Raw genomic sequence first — 13,344 nt, 5'->3', positions numbered from 1 at the left:
AAACAGTAAAAACATATTTATTGTACTGCTGTTTCTATTATACTACAATTGTGCTTTATTAATTGTTATGTTATTTGTGCTATAATAACTCTATCTCCCTTAGATCCTAAAATATGATCCTCTAAATCTCCTGATGATGCTAGAATGTGATTACATTTAGAGTTAAAGGAGGTGTTTTGAAACAATATCTACATTGACTTATACATAATCAGGTCAACTTTTGGTTGAGTGCTTATCTTTGTGCTATTCATTAAATTACCGCTAAAAGTGCAGAACATTCATTCAGTTCACATAATGATATTTTCTTTTTACATAATGGATGTAGCTCCTAATATCAAACTACATGTGTGCTATTGATTAAAGCCTATATTCTGCATGTTAGAGACTTAAAACCTGGACAGTAGGTAACACTTGAACACTAGGGCTTGTGCTTTGGAGCAGCAGCAGCAGTCTTTAGTCTGGGCAGTTTGTCTCCTTCACTGCACCCCCACCAGCTCTGTGATCGGCGGGGCAAACACCATCAGTTCCTGGTATTTGTTGAAGAAAAGACGGAGGCGGGAGAAGTAGCTGTCCTCCTGGTACGGGAGCTTCTTTTCCGTCAGATACTTGGAAACAACCGGCTTCACCTGGAAAGAGGAGGAATATATATATACAAGTCACATGTCATTTCTTACTAACTAAGAAACAGTATCTACAGTAAATGGGCATGCAATACTACAGATGATATGAGAAACAACTGTATTTGTATTTCTGGGCAGCAGACAGAGTGAGAAGAGGGCAAACATTAAAAGTCTAGGGTTCAATCACAATAAGGTGCAAGTCCAAAAGAAAGGTGATAATCAATGAGACCCACTACAAAAAGGACCACATCAAAATCTTAAATTACTTTGTAACTGGAATTGAGTTACTCTCTACTTTCAGATATAAGTGGTTATAAGTGGATATTTAGTTTAAAAACAAATATAATACTTCAGAGAGTATTGCTCTCCTATTCAGTGTTGTATTTTTTGATGTTTTGGTTGCAAAATTAGTGTTTAGCTAGACATTGCTAAAGTTAGAAATCCTCAGGAAGTAATTGTTCCTCTGGGATTAGGGGTAATTCTTTTGGAATCACAATCCGATTTATTGCTGAGAAGGTTTAAACGTACAAGGGATTTGCTTTGGTGTTTATGGAGCTTACATACGCAGAGTCAGAGGGCTTAAGTTGTGAAAGAAGGACCAAAGTCTAGTATCAAGACTATTTTACAAACTATTATTGGAATAAATTGATTGGATTCTGAAGTTGATTTAGATTTTCTGTGTCATTTTTGCTCTTAAGTAAGACTTAGTGCTTTAATTAAATGGGTGTTCTTTATTTAAATGAATCAGGTTTGAACACTTGACAGTTCATAAGAAAGAACTGGCAGGCAAAACGCTTCATTAGACGGATAGCACAATTGCAAAAAAAAAAAGGTATATGGTCAAATTAACCAATTCTTTTTTGGATATGGGCTATATGAACACTAACAGTGTGCAGGGTATATATTTTTTTTTTATTCTGTTTTAAACATTTAAATCATTCACAAAATAGTTTTGTGGTTAGCTAACTGACCATATTATACAGCGTTCAGGCACATGCCGATGGGTTGCACCTAAAATCAGGGTGGTGTTGTTCGCACACGCTCAAATGTCCTCAAGAGAACTCACCATGAGGAGTGAACTGACATGCATGTGTAATATCTGTGGGTGTGTTTTTACAGCCTCCTCTACAAATGATGGCCCACAGAATAATAAAGCTCTGTGAGCCCAGGGAGATTCAAAATCAATATCAGTGTTGATCCATAATATTTGCTTTAAAGGTGCCTGTCATATCTACTGTAATATATGAGTGTAATTATCGTAACAAATAAAAAATGTGATTTCCTGCCAGATGTTCTTTGATAAAGATATTCCCTAATTATAATACATTACTTATTATAGGCATTCATAAAGTAATTATTGATACATAACTGTAATTCTCACAATATAAACTGGATTTCTTTTTTTTTCTTTTACAGGGAAATTAACGAAAGCTATTTACATATAATATTCCACTAATTATTGCTGCAGAAAATGCCATTATACATTTTAAAAATGTGTACAAAGTATTTGCTTCGCATGCCTTGTAAAAACACAACTAATTACCCAATACAAAATTACAATATTAAAATAATAGTAATACTCATATTATAGGCATGGAAAGCTTTCATATAGACTATTTCAAACATGTTATAAGGGAAAACTCATTGTAGTAGGTTGAAACACGTTTAAATTCATATGTAATGAGTGACAATCTACACAAGTACTTGGTAATTAGGCTTCTGTTTTAGCTAAATACCTATTGATTTGTCAGTAAATGCTAAGCAATTATTCTAGTTGACAATAAAGTTGCTTTGTGTTAATTCTCACCTTTTAACTCTCAAGTAAATAATTATCTTTTTTTGTGACATAAAGCATAAATCTCCCTTTGTGTTGCAAAACAATCCTCTAGATCTGCAGTGAAAGTCCATCTAGCATGTGCAAACTGATAATATATAATGATATGGGGATTAAACGTCACCTTTAGACACATGTTATCAGAGAGGAAGGGGAAGAGATGGTGCTCCACGTGGCAGTTGATAAGCGAGTGTCCAAACATCCAGTCCAGCAGGGGGTTACGCGGCAGGTTCAAGACCCCGTGGGTCATCTGGTAGATCCTCTTGGGTCGGCTGGTCGCAGAGAACATGTGGAGGCCAATGTGCTGTCAAGAACACAATATTTTAGACAAGTTGAGTAATAGTATATAAGAAATGACAAACTGTAGGTTAGATAATTTGTTGACCACGATGTCCAGGTTTACAAAGTGTACAAATGTGTAAAACGTGTTTTCTCCAACATAAAGAAAGAGTTTTAGTACACAATGTTTACAAATGAGAGACAAGGTTATCGTCGGCTAAAGGACAGTAACCTTGTGTTCAGGGGAAAAAGATAGGACAATGGCCAACAACAGCACCAGGATCCAGGGGAGGGCAGGTTTTCGTGACCCCCCAAAGAGAACAAACAGAACCTGCCTTTTCTAATCCACCTTCTCACACTTTGATCAGAACAATGCACAATGACTTGCAGCACTCAGACTCCATGTGGGAAATCATGCATGAATTGTTCCTTTTTATCCCTTTAGTTCACTGGCTGGTCTGATCTATGGGAACACAAGGCTGCGCTGAAAGAGGTGCACTCATGACTGTTTGGCATGAAATGACCCAACCAGCATTCTTCACCAAATCTGTGAGAGAGGAATGTATTGCTAGCAGAGTAGAAGTTGATGTAGAAGCTGTTCTGGAGAGTTCATTTATAAATCATAAAAATCGAAATATTATAAAATCAGTAGCCTATATCTATATTTGTCAAACAATTCGATTAGTCATTATGACATTTTCAACAGATGATCGCGACTTTTCATTGACTAGCAGGTTGGCGTATTTTTGGAAAATATTGGCAGGTGATTGGATGAACATACTGTCTAGCAAAGTCTATCGCAGGCTAACTTCAAGCAACCAATCAAATAAACTCATTCAATATTTAAAAGTCTTGAGAAGGGCGAAAACATATTTTACATGGAGAAAAGTGCTATTCTTTGCTCCTATATCTGATAGAAAATACTCTCGTTCTGATATACCTGATACTATTGCAACATCTAGGCTAACCATCTTTGGAGTTACCATTTTATTTTTAAATAATCAGATGTCTTCGCTCACCTAAATGACGCATGTAGCTATTTATGTAGCTCTTCACAGGATGCTAATTGAAACGCTGACAAATTATGATACCTTAAGCCTGATAAGTTGGATTTTTGTGTGATCTAATCATATTGTGAGAAAGTAAATTAGTTTGGTTCGTGAGTGCAAATTTAAATCCTTGAGATCAATTTTCCTCTAGCGCCATCACCGTGTCAAAATTAACAAATGTTAGCATGATAATAGCATTTTGAAATTATAATAATGCTGCACTTTATGCCTGCTAAACATCAGAAAAGTATCATTATCATAATCTCTGTAAACAGATGTGAATCTGTAGACAACTGAGCAAGATTGTTGGAAGCAATTTGGCTGATCGGTGTCGAGAGCAAAAAAGCTTTTGGCGCATTTCCACTACACGGCCTCGCTCGGTATGGCTAGGCCTCGTTAGGCCTTGTTAGGACTGGCTCACTTTATGGCGCATTTCCATTACAGTTTAGGAACTGGGGTAGTAACCAGAGTTGGGTGTACTTTTATAATTCAGTAATCACACTACAGTTACTAACATTGCCCCGACACGCGTTACTTCGTTACTTTTATAAAATCAGTCATAATCACACTGACAGACAAGAGGGGTTTCCGCCGCAGGTTTATATGTACGTAATCTGCGCGACTTGCGCGTCCACATCTCCACGTGCAGTGCTGCATAAACATGGCTGAGTCAGCGATAACTTTCGAGGGGTGGAGGTATGCCCATTATTTTGAGTTCGTCCGAAGGATAGACAGGAATGTGACGGTGAGGTGCAAACTGTGTCCAGGCCAGAAGCTGTTATCCACTGCTGCAAACACCACGTCAAACCTCAACAAACACCTGCAAAGAACACATGCTAAGGTGAAGCTAATAGCTAAGGACCCCGAACCCAGAGTGAGGATGTTGTGAGTGCGCCGCCGCCGACTCAGAAGCTGCAAAAATTAGAATTTGGAGGACCGGTAACCAAAGCAGAGATGGACAGGCTTGTAGCATCCTTCATAGTAGAGGTAATGTTGCCCATTTGCACAGTGGAATCACCATCGTTCAGAGATATACTGCGCAAAATACAGATAGCAGGAGACAGAGGACAGCCATAGTCAGAGCTATCTGGATCAGTCTTATGCGACAATGGAAACTGAACTAAAGAGAACATTTGAAACTTTAGCAGTCTGCGTGATCTGCCTGTAGGGAGGGGCGGGGCGGCCCTGCGAGTAAAGTAACGAGTAAAGTAACGAGTTACTTTATGTAGAGAGTAACGAAGTAGTGTAATATGTAATATGTAAATATATTATATTTTTTTTAGTAACGACCCCATCTCTGGTAATAACTATAGTAACGCAGTGTAGGCGGAGCCGTGACGTCATCTTCAATGTGAAACACAAAACCAACATCAGCCGTTAGCTGTTAGCCCTCAGAGCTCACAGCTCCTCATATCTGTTCAGAAACTAGACAAAAGTTAAACAAGTACAAACCACAGACTGTCTGTGTCATGGCGAATACAGTCGCTGGTTTATTTATGTCTGTAGGCCGTTGTTGTGAGTGTGGACGGTCGGAGCATATACAACGTTAGCTTAGCCAATCTCCATTTAGAAAACACGCATTTTAAAAGGTTTTTCGCCTGCCGTCTGTCTGCAGACTTGTCAAAGCATTAATTCATGGTTTTTACTAACCGGTATCAGTATGTTGTTACTTCGGCATCATTTTGAAACGTGTATTACAATTAAATCACGGTCAAATATGTTCATCTTGTTGTAGTTGTAGCCCCCTTGCCAGCGATTCTCTCTCTAGTTTAGCATACTCAGCCCGACTCAGCATGGTTGTTCCTGGCCCTAGAACCACGATTTTATGGGGCCAGAAAAACTGTGAATTAGGACCCGCTAGCCGGTACTAGGCCAAGTGGAAACGCAACCAAAAACGGGCCCCGCATGGCTCGGCGCGCTTAAAGCGAGCTCCGCGCTGCAGTGGAAAAGGAAAAGGCGCGTTTCCACTGCAGCGCGGAGCTCGCTTTAAGCGTTGCCTGAAATGCAATCTCAGAACCCATTGGCCAAAGTCTGATGATGAATTAGCTTTTTATTAGCTCCAAATTAGCTTGCTAACGTAACAAGTGTGAACATTTCTGATCTTGGACATTGGGTTTGAACTCCATCCTCTCGCTTCAAGTTGTTTACTTGAAAAATAGTATTTGTTAACGAAAAATAGGCTACAGAAACCCCAAAGATATGGCCCCTTGCTCATAGAGGTTTATCATCGTTGGACTGTTAGCAAATGGGTGGCAATATTGCCATTGTTATAGTAAGCATGTTAGCATGCTGCTGTTAGCATATAGCTCAAATCTGTGTCCAAAAATACCCTTACAATGTAGCTAGCATGACTGCAGACTCATCCTTGTTTGAGGATGTGCACTGAACATGTAAAGTACAGGTGCCTCCTGAAGGTATTTCTCACCTGGAAAATGTTGACATGGATATAGGTCACAGAGAACATTGCTCTGCACACAAGCATACAAAGCAAAGCGCTGAGAGGCGACAGGAATCCGGAGACGTGTATCAGCAGCCAGTACTGGGAATACAGGCCCAGTGTTACCATCAGGACGGTCCGGACCATGACAGCCACAGAGTTTCCTCTGAGGTGAGCTGCAAAGCCAGAGAATCACATGTATAAGAATAAAGTTACAGCTAAGTGAGAGAGGCGAGGTAGCAGGGGAACTTGAACAGGATCAGAGGGTAGGAAATCTCAACTTTATGCTGATAGTCACATTTAATGTTGAAGTATTTGAGCAAACTCATAAACTGTCTGGACTTCCTTTGGTGCTTTGGCGCCTCTTACCGAGTGCAACAAGTGGAGTGATGATAGGCACGGCCAGGGGTGCTATGAACAGGTAGACAGTGCGAGGCAGGAAGGGGGCCTTCCACACGCTGGAGTCCCCCAGTCCAATGACATTAGTATGAGCATGATGCATCTTAATGTGGCCTTGAATGCCGGCTTGCGCTGAGAATGAGCCACAGATCTGAGTGGATGAACACAAGCACAGATGGGTATGATTATGAACATCAAACAACAAAACCATCACTGATGCAACTTATAAAACAAGCAGGGAAATAAATAGGCTTTGCATGGTATTGATGGACTTTACCCTAGTTTTGTAAGGCTGTTTTGCTGTTTTTTGCTTTCATAAGCAGCCAATAGGGGCAAAGAACAGAATTCACAGGTTCAAGGGTTTACTGAATTGATTATTCTAGCACTGGGTCAATGCCTCATTTGTTGTTGTTTTTTCATGGGGATATGGATAAGGCCTAGTTAACATTTCTTTAAACCCTATTAACCTTTAGTGTCTTGCAAAGATTATTGTTGTTTTTAGAACATTGTCTTTAATTGATTTTGTTTTTACAGTTTACAAAGAAGAAATACAATCTGATACATGTAATCCATGACTCCTTAAGCCTGTTAACAATCCCTCGGCATCCTCTGTAGGTGCATTCAATCACAGGAAATCACATTACACCTCCCAGCTTTACAACAGAGGGGTTTCTTCATATTTATTGTATAGCTTGGTTTATTTCTGATTTATCCCTAAAAACATGCAGAAAATGTAGTTTTTTTATGGCTGCTGGCAGTATATTTTGATGTAAAGTGGGAATACAAAGACATGTCCAGAGCTCCCTTTTTTATAGTTCCTTGTCTCTAATATGTTAACAAAACAAACTGTTGAACCTGCATGTGTGTATGCAAATGAGCAAATATTTATTAAAAATAATGTCTCATTTGGATATATAAATACAATATAGGATAACTTGTAATAGAATAATGTTTTGTCCCGAGCATGTAATCAACTGGGGAAGTTTCACTGTAACAGCTGGGAGTTTGGTTAATTAGTCTGACATAAATACAATAAGTTTATTTACTTTCCCGCATGAGAGTTGGATAGGAAGATTGATAGCACTCTCATGTCTGTGCGCTAACATGTAAACAGTTAGTTAGCGTAGCATAAAGACTGGATTTAGGGGGAAACGGCTGACCTGGCTCTGTCCAAAGGGAATAAAACGCTCCCACCGGCATCTCTAAATGATAAACACTGTACATCTTGTTGGTTTTATTTTTAGAACTAAGTAATAAACAGATTAGGTTTTATGAAGGCTAACATTTCTTGGATTTGGCAGTGACTTCCCGGAGTCAGCTGGTGGTTTCCAAGAAACCAGCAGAGCCAAGAATGTCCGGGACATAACAATCCCTGTACATAACTTCCCTGTACACCTTGTCTTTTGTGTATGAACGGCTTAAACAAACAAGACATGATTGTTGAATTACTGACCTTTAAAGCTAATCTGTTACACTACATTTGGACACGGGTTATCTGGTCCCCCTGTTTGCAGGCTTTTAGGCTAAGCTAAGCATGCTTGCTTTGGCAGATGGTTCAGAAATGAGATAGCACTATGAGAGACAATTTCCTGTATCTGTGTAGCTTTCTCCACTTTCCTGTTCCATTAGAAGAGAACAGAGATGCTGTGGCTCATTGTGCAATCATTACCTGAGAGGAGTCGTATTCCAAGGAAAATGATACTTCATGCTAAAACAATCACCAAAGCCAAATGAGTCCACGCATTATGTGTGTGAGTGTTTTTGTCAGTTCTGTGGAAGTCACTCATCCTGACAGGGTGACAGTTTCATTGGAAGAACATTGAGAAAGAATTGTGGTGCAAAAACACCGATTTTAGCTGATTCTTGCGACCAATTGTGAGTGACTAAGGTAAAAATTGGGCCCATTTTCACACTTCTCAATATTCTGACACTAAAATGACATTTTTAGGACGAACAAATTGAGAGAAAATTAACTCTGTTCGAGACCTTTCTCTGTCCAAGCAAGGTAATGTTCGCTAACACCCTTGCCAACCTATTTTCAGAAAATAAATGCTGCTGTTAGCTGTGAGCAAAAAAAGTCTAAAAGCCTTGTCTTAGCACAGCTTGTAATGCAGTATCTTGAGTTAAAAGCACATTTTCTTCAGTTACATATCTTCTTGTTTAACTCTTTGCAAGAAAGCAAATTTGATTTTTTTGGCCAAATATTAAAGTATTTCTAAGTTCCTATCGCATTGCCACTTTAGCAGTACTGTAGCAACAAAGCTACAGTGCAAATAAGCTTCAAGTGTCTCATCATAATCTGTGGTTTAAAATTATTTCTGAACATCTCACCTCGATAAAGAAGACAGCCCAGACCTTCGCCCAGGCCTGTGACTCGCTCAGGGACCCGTGGCTGGCCAGATGTGTCCCTTTGAAGGTGATGACAGCATGAGCCATGCCCATCAGCAGCATGCCCGCCGAAAAGTACAGAACCTGAGAGGAGCCCAGCAGCAGGAAGGCTGCAACACAGAGCACAGGGACCTTCATCTACACTTCCTTTATAAGAGGTACGGGACACTTATGGAAGAGTAAGAGGGCATGAGGAAAAAACATTTGACAAAGATACTTTAAAAAAAAAAAGTTTGCATAGTGTCTATATGTGAAGACTAAAGTCGAAACTTCAGTATTAGTGCCAGGCTTTGAAGTCAGTAGACAAAACGTTTTGAATGAACAATATGAAAGTTTGGGAATAAATCTGCCGTTAGCTCTTATACTGAAAGTTTAGACTTTATTTGCAAGATTCAGACTTGTTCTTGACAGTTCCACTTCACAAAACTTCAAATGTTTAACATAAATGTTCCTCCTTTTGACCACCTTACACCTGGCACTGTAGTAAGTCACAACAGACTAAGGACCCACACTGCCAGGATCAGTGTTTCTGTTATCAGTGAGCATTAAATGCAGCAGCGGTGTGACTTTCAACCATGACATGCAGGAAGATCAGATGAAAGAAAGTAACTTCATTCTGCATCTTTCACACCTTTGCATGGCGACATTGCCGTGTATGAAAAGCAGCCTCGATGTAGCCTCACAGATTTACTCTTTAATTGTACACAAGCAGCCGGTGAGGATCCTCTGTCTGAATTTTACCGCCAGGTTTTAGGTGATGTGTTTCCCTTCCTTACTCAATAAAATGGTGCTAATATACTGCACCTCCTATTTCAAAGCAGACTATTTTGAGGTGATAAGTCACGGTCTGTGATACACAATGACAGATGCCTCCTTAGGCTCACAGTGAGATTAAAACCCCTCTCTCGGGATATTAAAGATAGGGATATGCTGTATGTAACTCACTAATTATAAAAGCTGAAGAAGAATGCCGTAGTAAAAATACATTCACATGTAAATGTACATTTCTGCCATAGTCTCTCAATAAAAACAAAAACAAAAGACAGTGTTTGGTTAGCGTTAATTGTCATAATGGCACTTCATTGTTCATCATTCAGGATGATTTGACCAGAAACCAAATATCCACAGTGATCCTCTCCAAAACAAACACTCTGAATAAAGCAGCTTCACTTTAAACATCAGTGTTTCAGTGGACTGCTACTGTAGCTAGCCGCTACCGTTAGCTTAGCTTGTTCCTCTGATCATTTAAGATTCAGGCTAAAATCCTTCATTCAGTCAGAAATATATAGTTAAAAACAACAAAGATTTAAAATGTACTATAATAATATGGCCTAAAACTGGATAAAATGTTACATTTTGAACGCCTCTGACAAACATAACGCTGATGTAGGTCAAAGGGGATACAACGTCATTAGTAGATCAAATAAAACCATTGCATTTGTATTAGAAATACAGATTTGTATTGCTTATAAAATGGTTGGATATCTAGTCATCTTTAAGATCTTTTAATGAGGACATTTTAGGCAAGGCAAGGCAAGGCAAGGCAAGGCAAGGCAAGTTTATTTATATAGCCCCTTTCAACACAAAGCAATTCAAAGTGCTTTACAAAAAATGAAAGACATTAAGAAAATATTTTAGATATTGAACCTTCAATTTATCGTTTTAGACGTATTTTTTATTTGTATTTAGTGAAGCAAGATATGACATAGAGTGACATAATAGGATCAACATTTATGGGCAAAACAAAAAGATAAAAAAAAGATAATAAGTTTAAGACCTAATGGTGGGGGGTGTGTATTAGTGAGGGTTCAAGGGCAGTCTATTGTGTAGGGCTTAGTGGGATAGAAGATCCATAGTGGGATACATATATAAAACATTGTATTTTCCTGGTTGGAGTGGCTAGTCCCAGCTGCATGCTGTAGTAATGTGTTAACTGGCAGCCAGTCTACCAGTCTAGATTACAGCTGCAGCTTGAACCAGGTGTCCTGCTGCTGGGAGCTGTCACTTCCAATGATCGAGTGACATGAGTCACAATAGGCATCAGTCCTAATGAGGTCAGTAACTGACCACCAGTGACCCAGATACAGGGATCCATAGGATGCTGTGAATATGTAATGCACTGATGGATAACAACACTGTTGGACTGAGACTAGAGAAAGTTGCATTTATATTTTCAAAATAGCGATTTAAAACATGATTGATAAAAAAATAACTATGTTTAAGATGCCAATTTTTTTTTTTAGTTGTCTTAAAGGTGAGTTGCTAGCCTATTTTGGACTTTAGGTGATTGTTAGTATACATTTTTCCCCAAGTGTTTTTGTTCATAATAGTCTATTAATTAATAAAAGAATGGACAGACTTATATTGAAATAGTCCTTAGTTAAAGCCGTTGATATAAATATCTTGTAATTAAAATCAACATTAGTTAACATCAATATGATATCTGCAGTCCAAGTTGATGTGTCTATCTTTTGTTACACAGTCCAATCCATGAAAATAAAAAGGTTGATAGAAAATAACAAATTAAGATAAACAATAACATGTATAATAACAAGTACAAGACATCCTGTATAACGTATACAGTACTTATTATCACCCCAACATTTAAGATGAGATACTGATGGAAAAAAACTTTCTTCAGACACTGGTCAGTTTTAAGGGTTTGAGCACTTTTGCTTTCAGACTAATGGAAAAAAAACATCCACATCTGAACCTGGCTTTATCAAATGTTTAGATTTATGTTTGAGAAAAGAGGGAACAATAGCATATTTAATACAATAATACCATACATGCATATTCAAACATACGTTTTCAGAAAACCTTTAATACAAAAAATGCTTGTTCCAATGAAAGTAATCTACCTGGGAAATGTCATAATGATGTTCGTTTGATTTTTCACCAAAGCATGCCTGAAGTCTTACCCGGGGCCAGACAGAGGAATGCTGCTGCCAGTATGCTGCAATCGATCCCTCTCCTCTCCCACCAGCTGCTCTCTTTCACAACCTTCTGCACCAGCTTGGTCAGCTCCATCATCAGCGACTCCTTCTCCCCCTCTCCACCTCCTTGCCCTTCATTCTTCTTCCGCTCTGAGTCCACCTTCCTCTTCACTACCATCTCCCCTATCCTCTCCTCTCCTTCCCTCCACTCCTCCGGTACATTCTGCATGTCGGCTCCCGTGCTGGTGACCGGTTCACAACAAGCTCACCATGCGGTTAGTGTCCTCTTACAAACAGCCGGAGATAAACTGCCTGCACGCTGCGCCCTGAGAATAAAGTCCACAAGTCAAAGTATGCATTGCGAAGGTCTTTATTGGCTACACGAGCATTGTCAGAGAGGCCCAGCCCCCTTCCTTCTGCTTCATTAGCTCCTGCACCCTCCTCCTCTATACCACCTCATCTCTTACTCTTTCCTCTCCTTTTCCCCCCAGTCAGCTGACTCCTGACGCAATCCAGAAGCATCCGAATGTGTTGTCCCACTACCCAAAGATGTAATGTAATGGATATCTTTGGAAAATCCTGTCACAGGCTGTCTCACAAAACTGCAGCTGCTCCGCTCAGAGTGAACCTCTCCCTCCTCTGAGCTGTCTACATTCTGCATGCGGCTCACCCCCCCTGTGCTTCTTTGTGTCAGCTCCCCTCCCCTCCCCTCCCCTCCCATCCCTGTAACCTTGGCAAATGTCCTGGGAACGGAGAGGGAGAAAGGAGCTGATTAACAGTGGCTGTTCAGTAGTTTCTTCACAAGGAGAAGGTTCAGAACTGAAAGGAATAGATGCTGATGTGCAAGAATGTGTTCTGACAGTCGGGGTGTGTGTTTATGACCAGAGCATATGTATCTGGTGTCAGTGCTGCCTTTTTGTTTCTGGAGACAGACCAGTGTTCTGGGCTTGAGGCCAGGCGGACTGCAATGTGCTCTTTAAAGTATACACAGTGTGTATTTTTTACTCTGAAGGACAGCAGATGCTGCAGAGGAGAGGTCTGCCAGCTCAGCTTTCACTCTCCCTCAGCCTCAGCTTGTTGTTTGCTTGTTGCTGTGGAGATGCCCCAGGTGAATAGGTGAAACAACATTTCAACAATTAGATACCACCAAGAAACTTTCTGCGGTTCAACCTGTTGAGCCCTGAGCCTGTTTTTCAGGTCTCAGGCTCGAAAATGACATTCCCAGAACAAATTACCATATCTTCACTTCTAAAAGGGGTAAATTAATCATCTTTTTTCTCAAAGCAAGGTTACATCTGTGAGTTAGATGTAGAAGTGTCAGAATCAATATAGATGTTTTTATTTTAAAGTAAATTCAGATTGAACATAGTAAAAAAATGTAAATTATAGTGTCCGTCCAAAA

At 39.6% G+C, this 13,344-nt stretch overlaps 1 protein-coding gene across 1 annotated transcript; it reads right to left on the bottom strand.

Moving 5' to 3' along the window:
- fads6 (fatty acid desaturase 6) lies at positions 1 to 12,536 on the bottom strand. Its single transcript, XM_034119979.1, has 6 exons — positions 11,928 to 12,536; positions 8,950 to 9,116; positions 6,589 to 6,769; positions 6,208 to 6,395; positions 2,579 to 2,758; positions 1 to 626 (listed from the first exon to the last, which is right to left on the bottom strand). Exons 1-6 carry the CDS (start codon positions 12,169 to 12,171, stop codon positions 477 to 479), a joined length of 1,110 nt encoding a protein of 369 aa, XP_033975870.1. The 5' UTR covers positions 12,172 to 12,536; the 3' UTR covers positions 1 to 476.
- Between the last annotated feature and the right edge of the window lie 808 nt (positions 12,537 to 13,344).

This window comes from Trematomus bernacchii, unplaced genomic scaffold (assembly GCF_902827165.1).
Source record: "Trematomus bernacchii unplaced genomic scaffold, fTreBer1.1, whole genome shotgun sequence".
Classification (NCBI taxonomy): Eukaryota; Metazoa; Chordata; class Actinopteri; order Perciformes; family Nototheniidae; genus Trematomus; species Trematomus bernacchii.
Note: the sequence above shows the minus strand (reverse complement) of the source record. Positions and strands in the feature narration are given on the sequence as shown.

What these genes read in the sequence shown, in the direction of transcription:
- fads6 (XM_034119979.1), bottom strand. Translation starts at nt 12,171, where the DNA reads ATGCAGAATGTACCGGAGGAGTGGAGGGAAGGAGAGGAGAGGATAGGG. An exon ending in ATTCCTCTGTCTGGCCCCGG is followed by an intron (nt 9,117 to 11,927) that starts GTAAGACTTCAG and finishes TCTGTGTTGCAG; the next exon opens with CCTTCCTGCTGCTGGGCTCC. An exon ending in CTGATAACATGTGTCTAAAG is followed by an intron (nt 627 to 2,578) that starts GTGACGTTTAAT and finishes TCCTCTTTCCAG; the next exon opens with GTGAAGCCGGTTGTTTCCAA.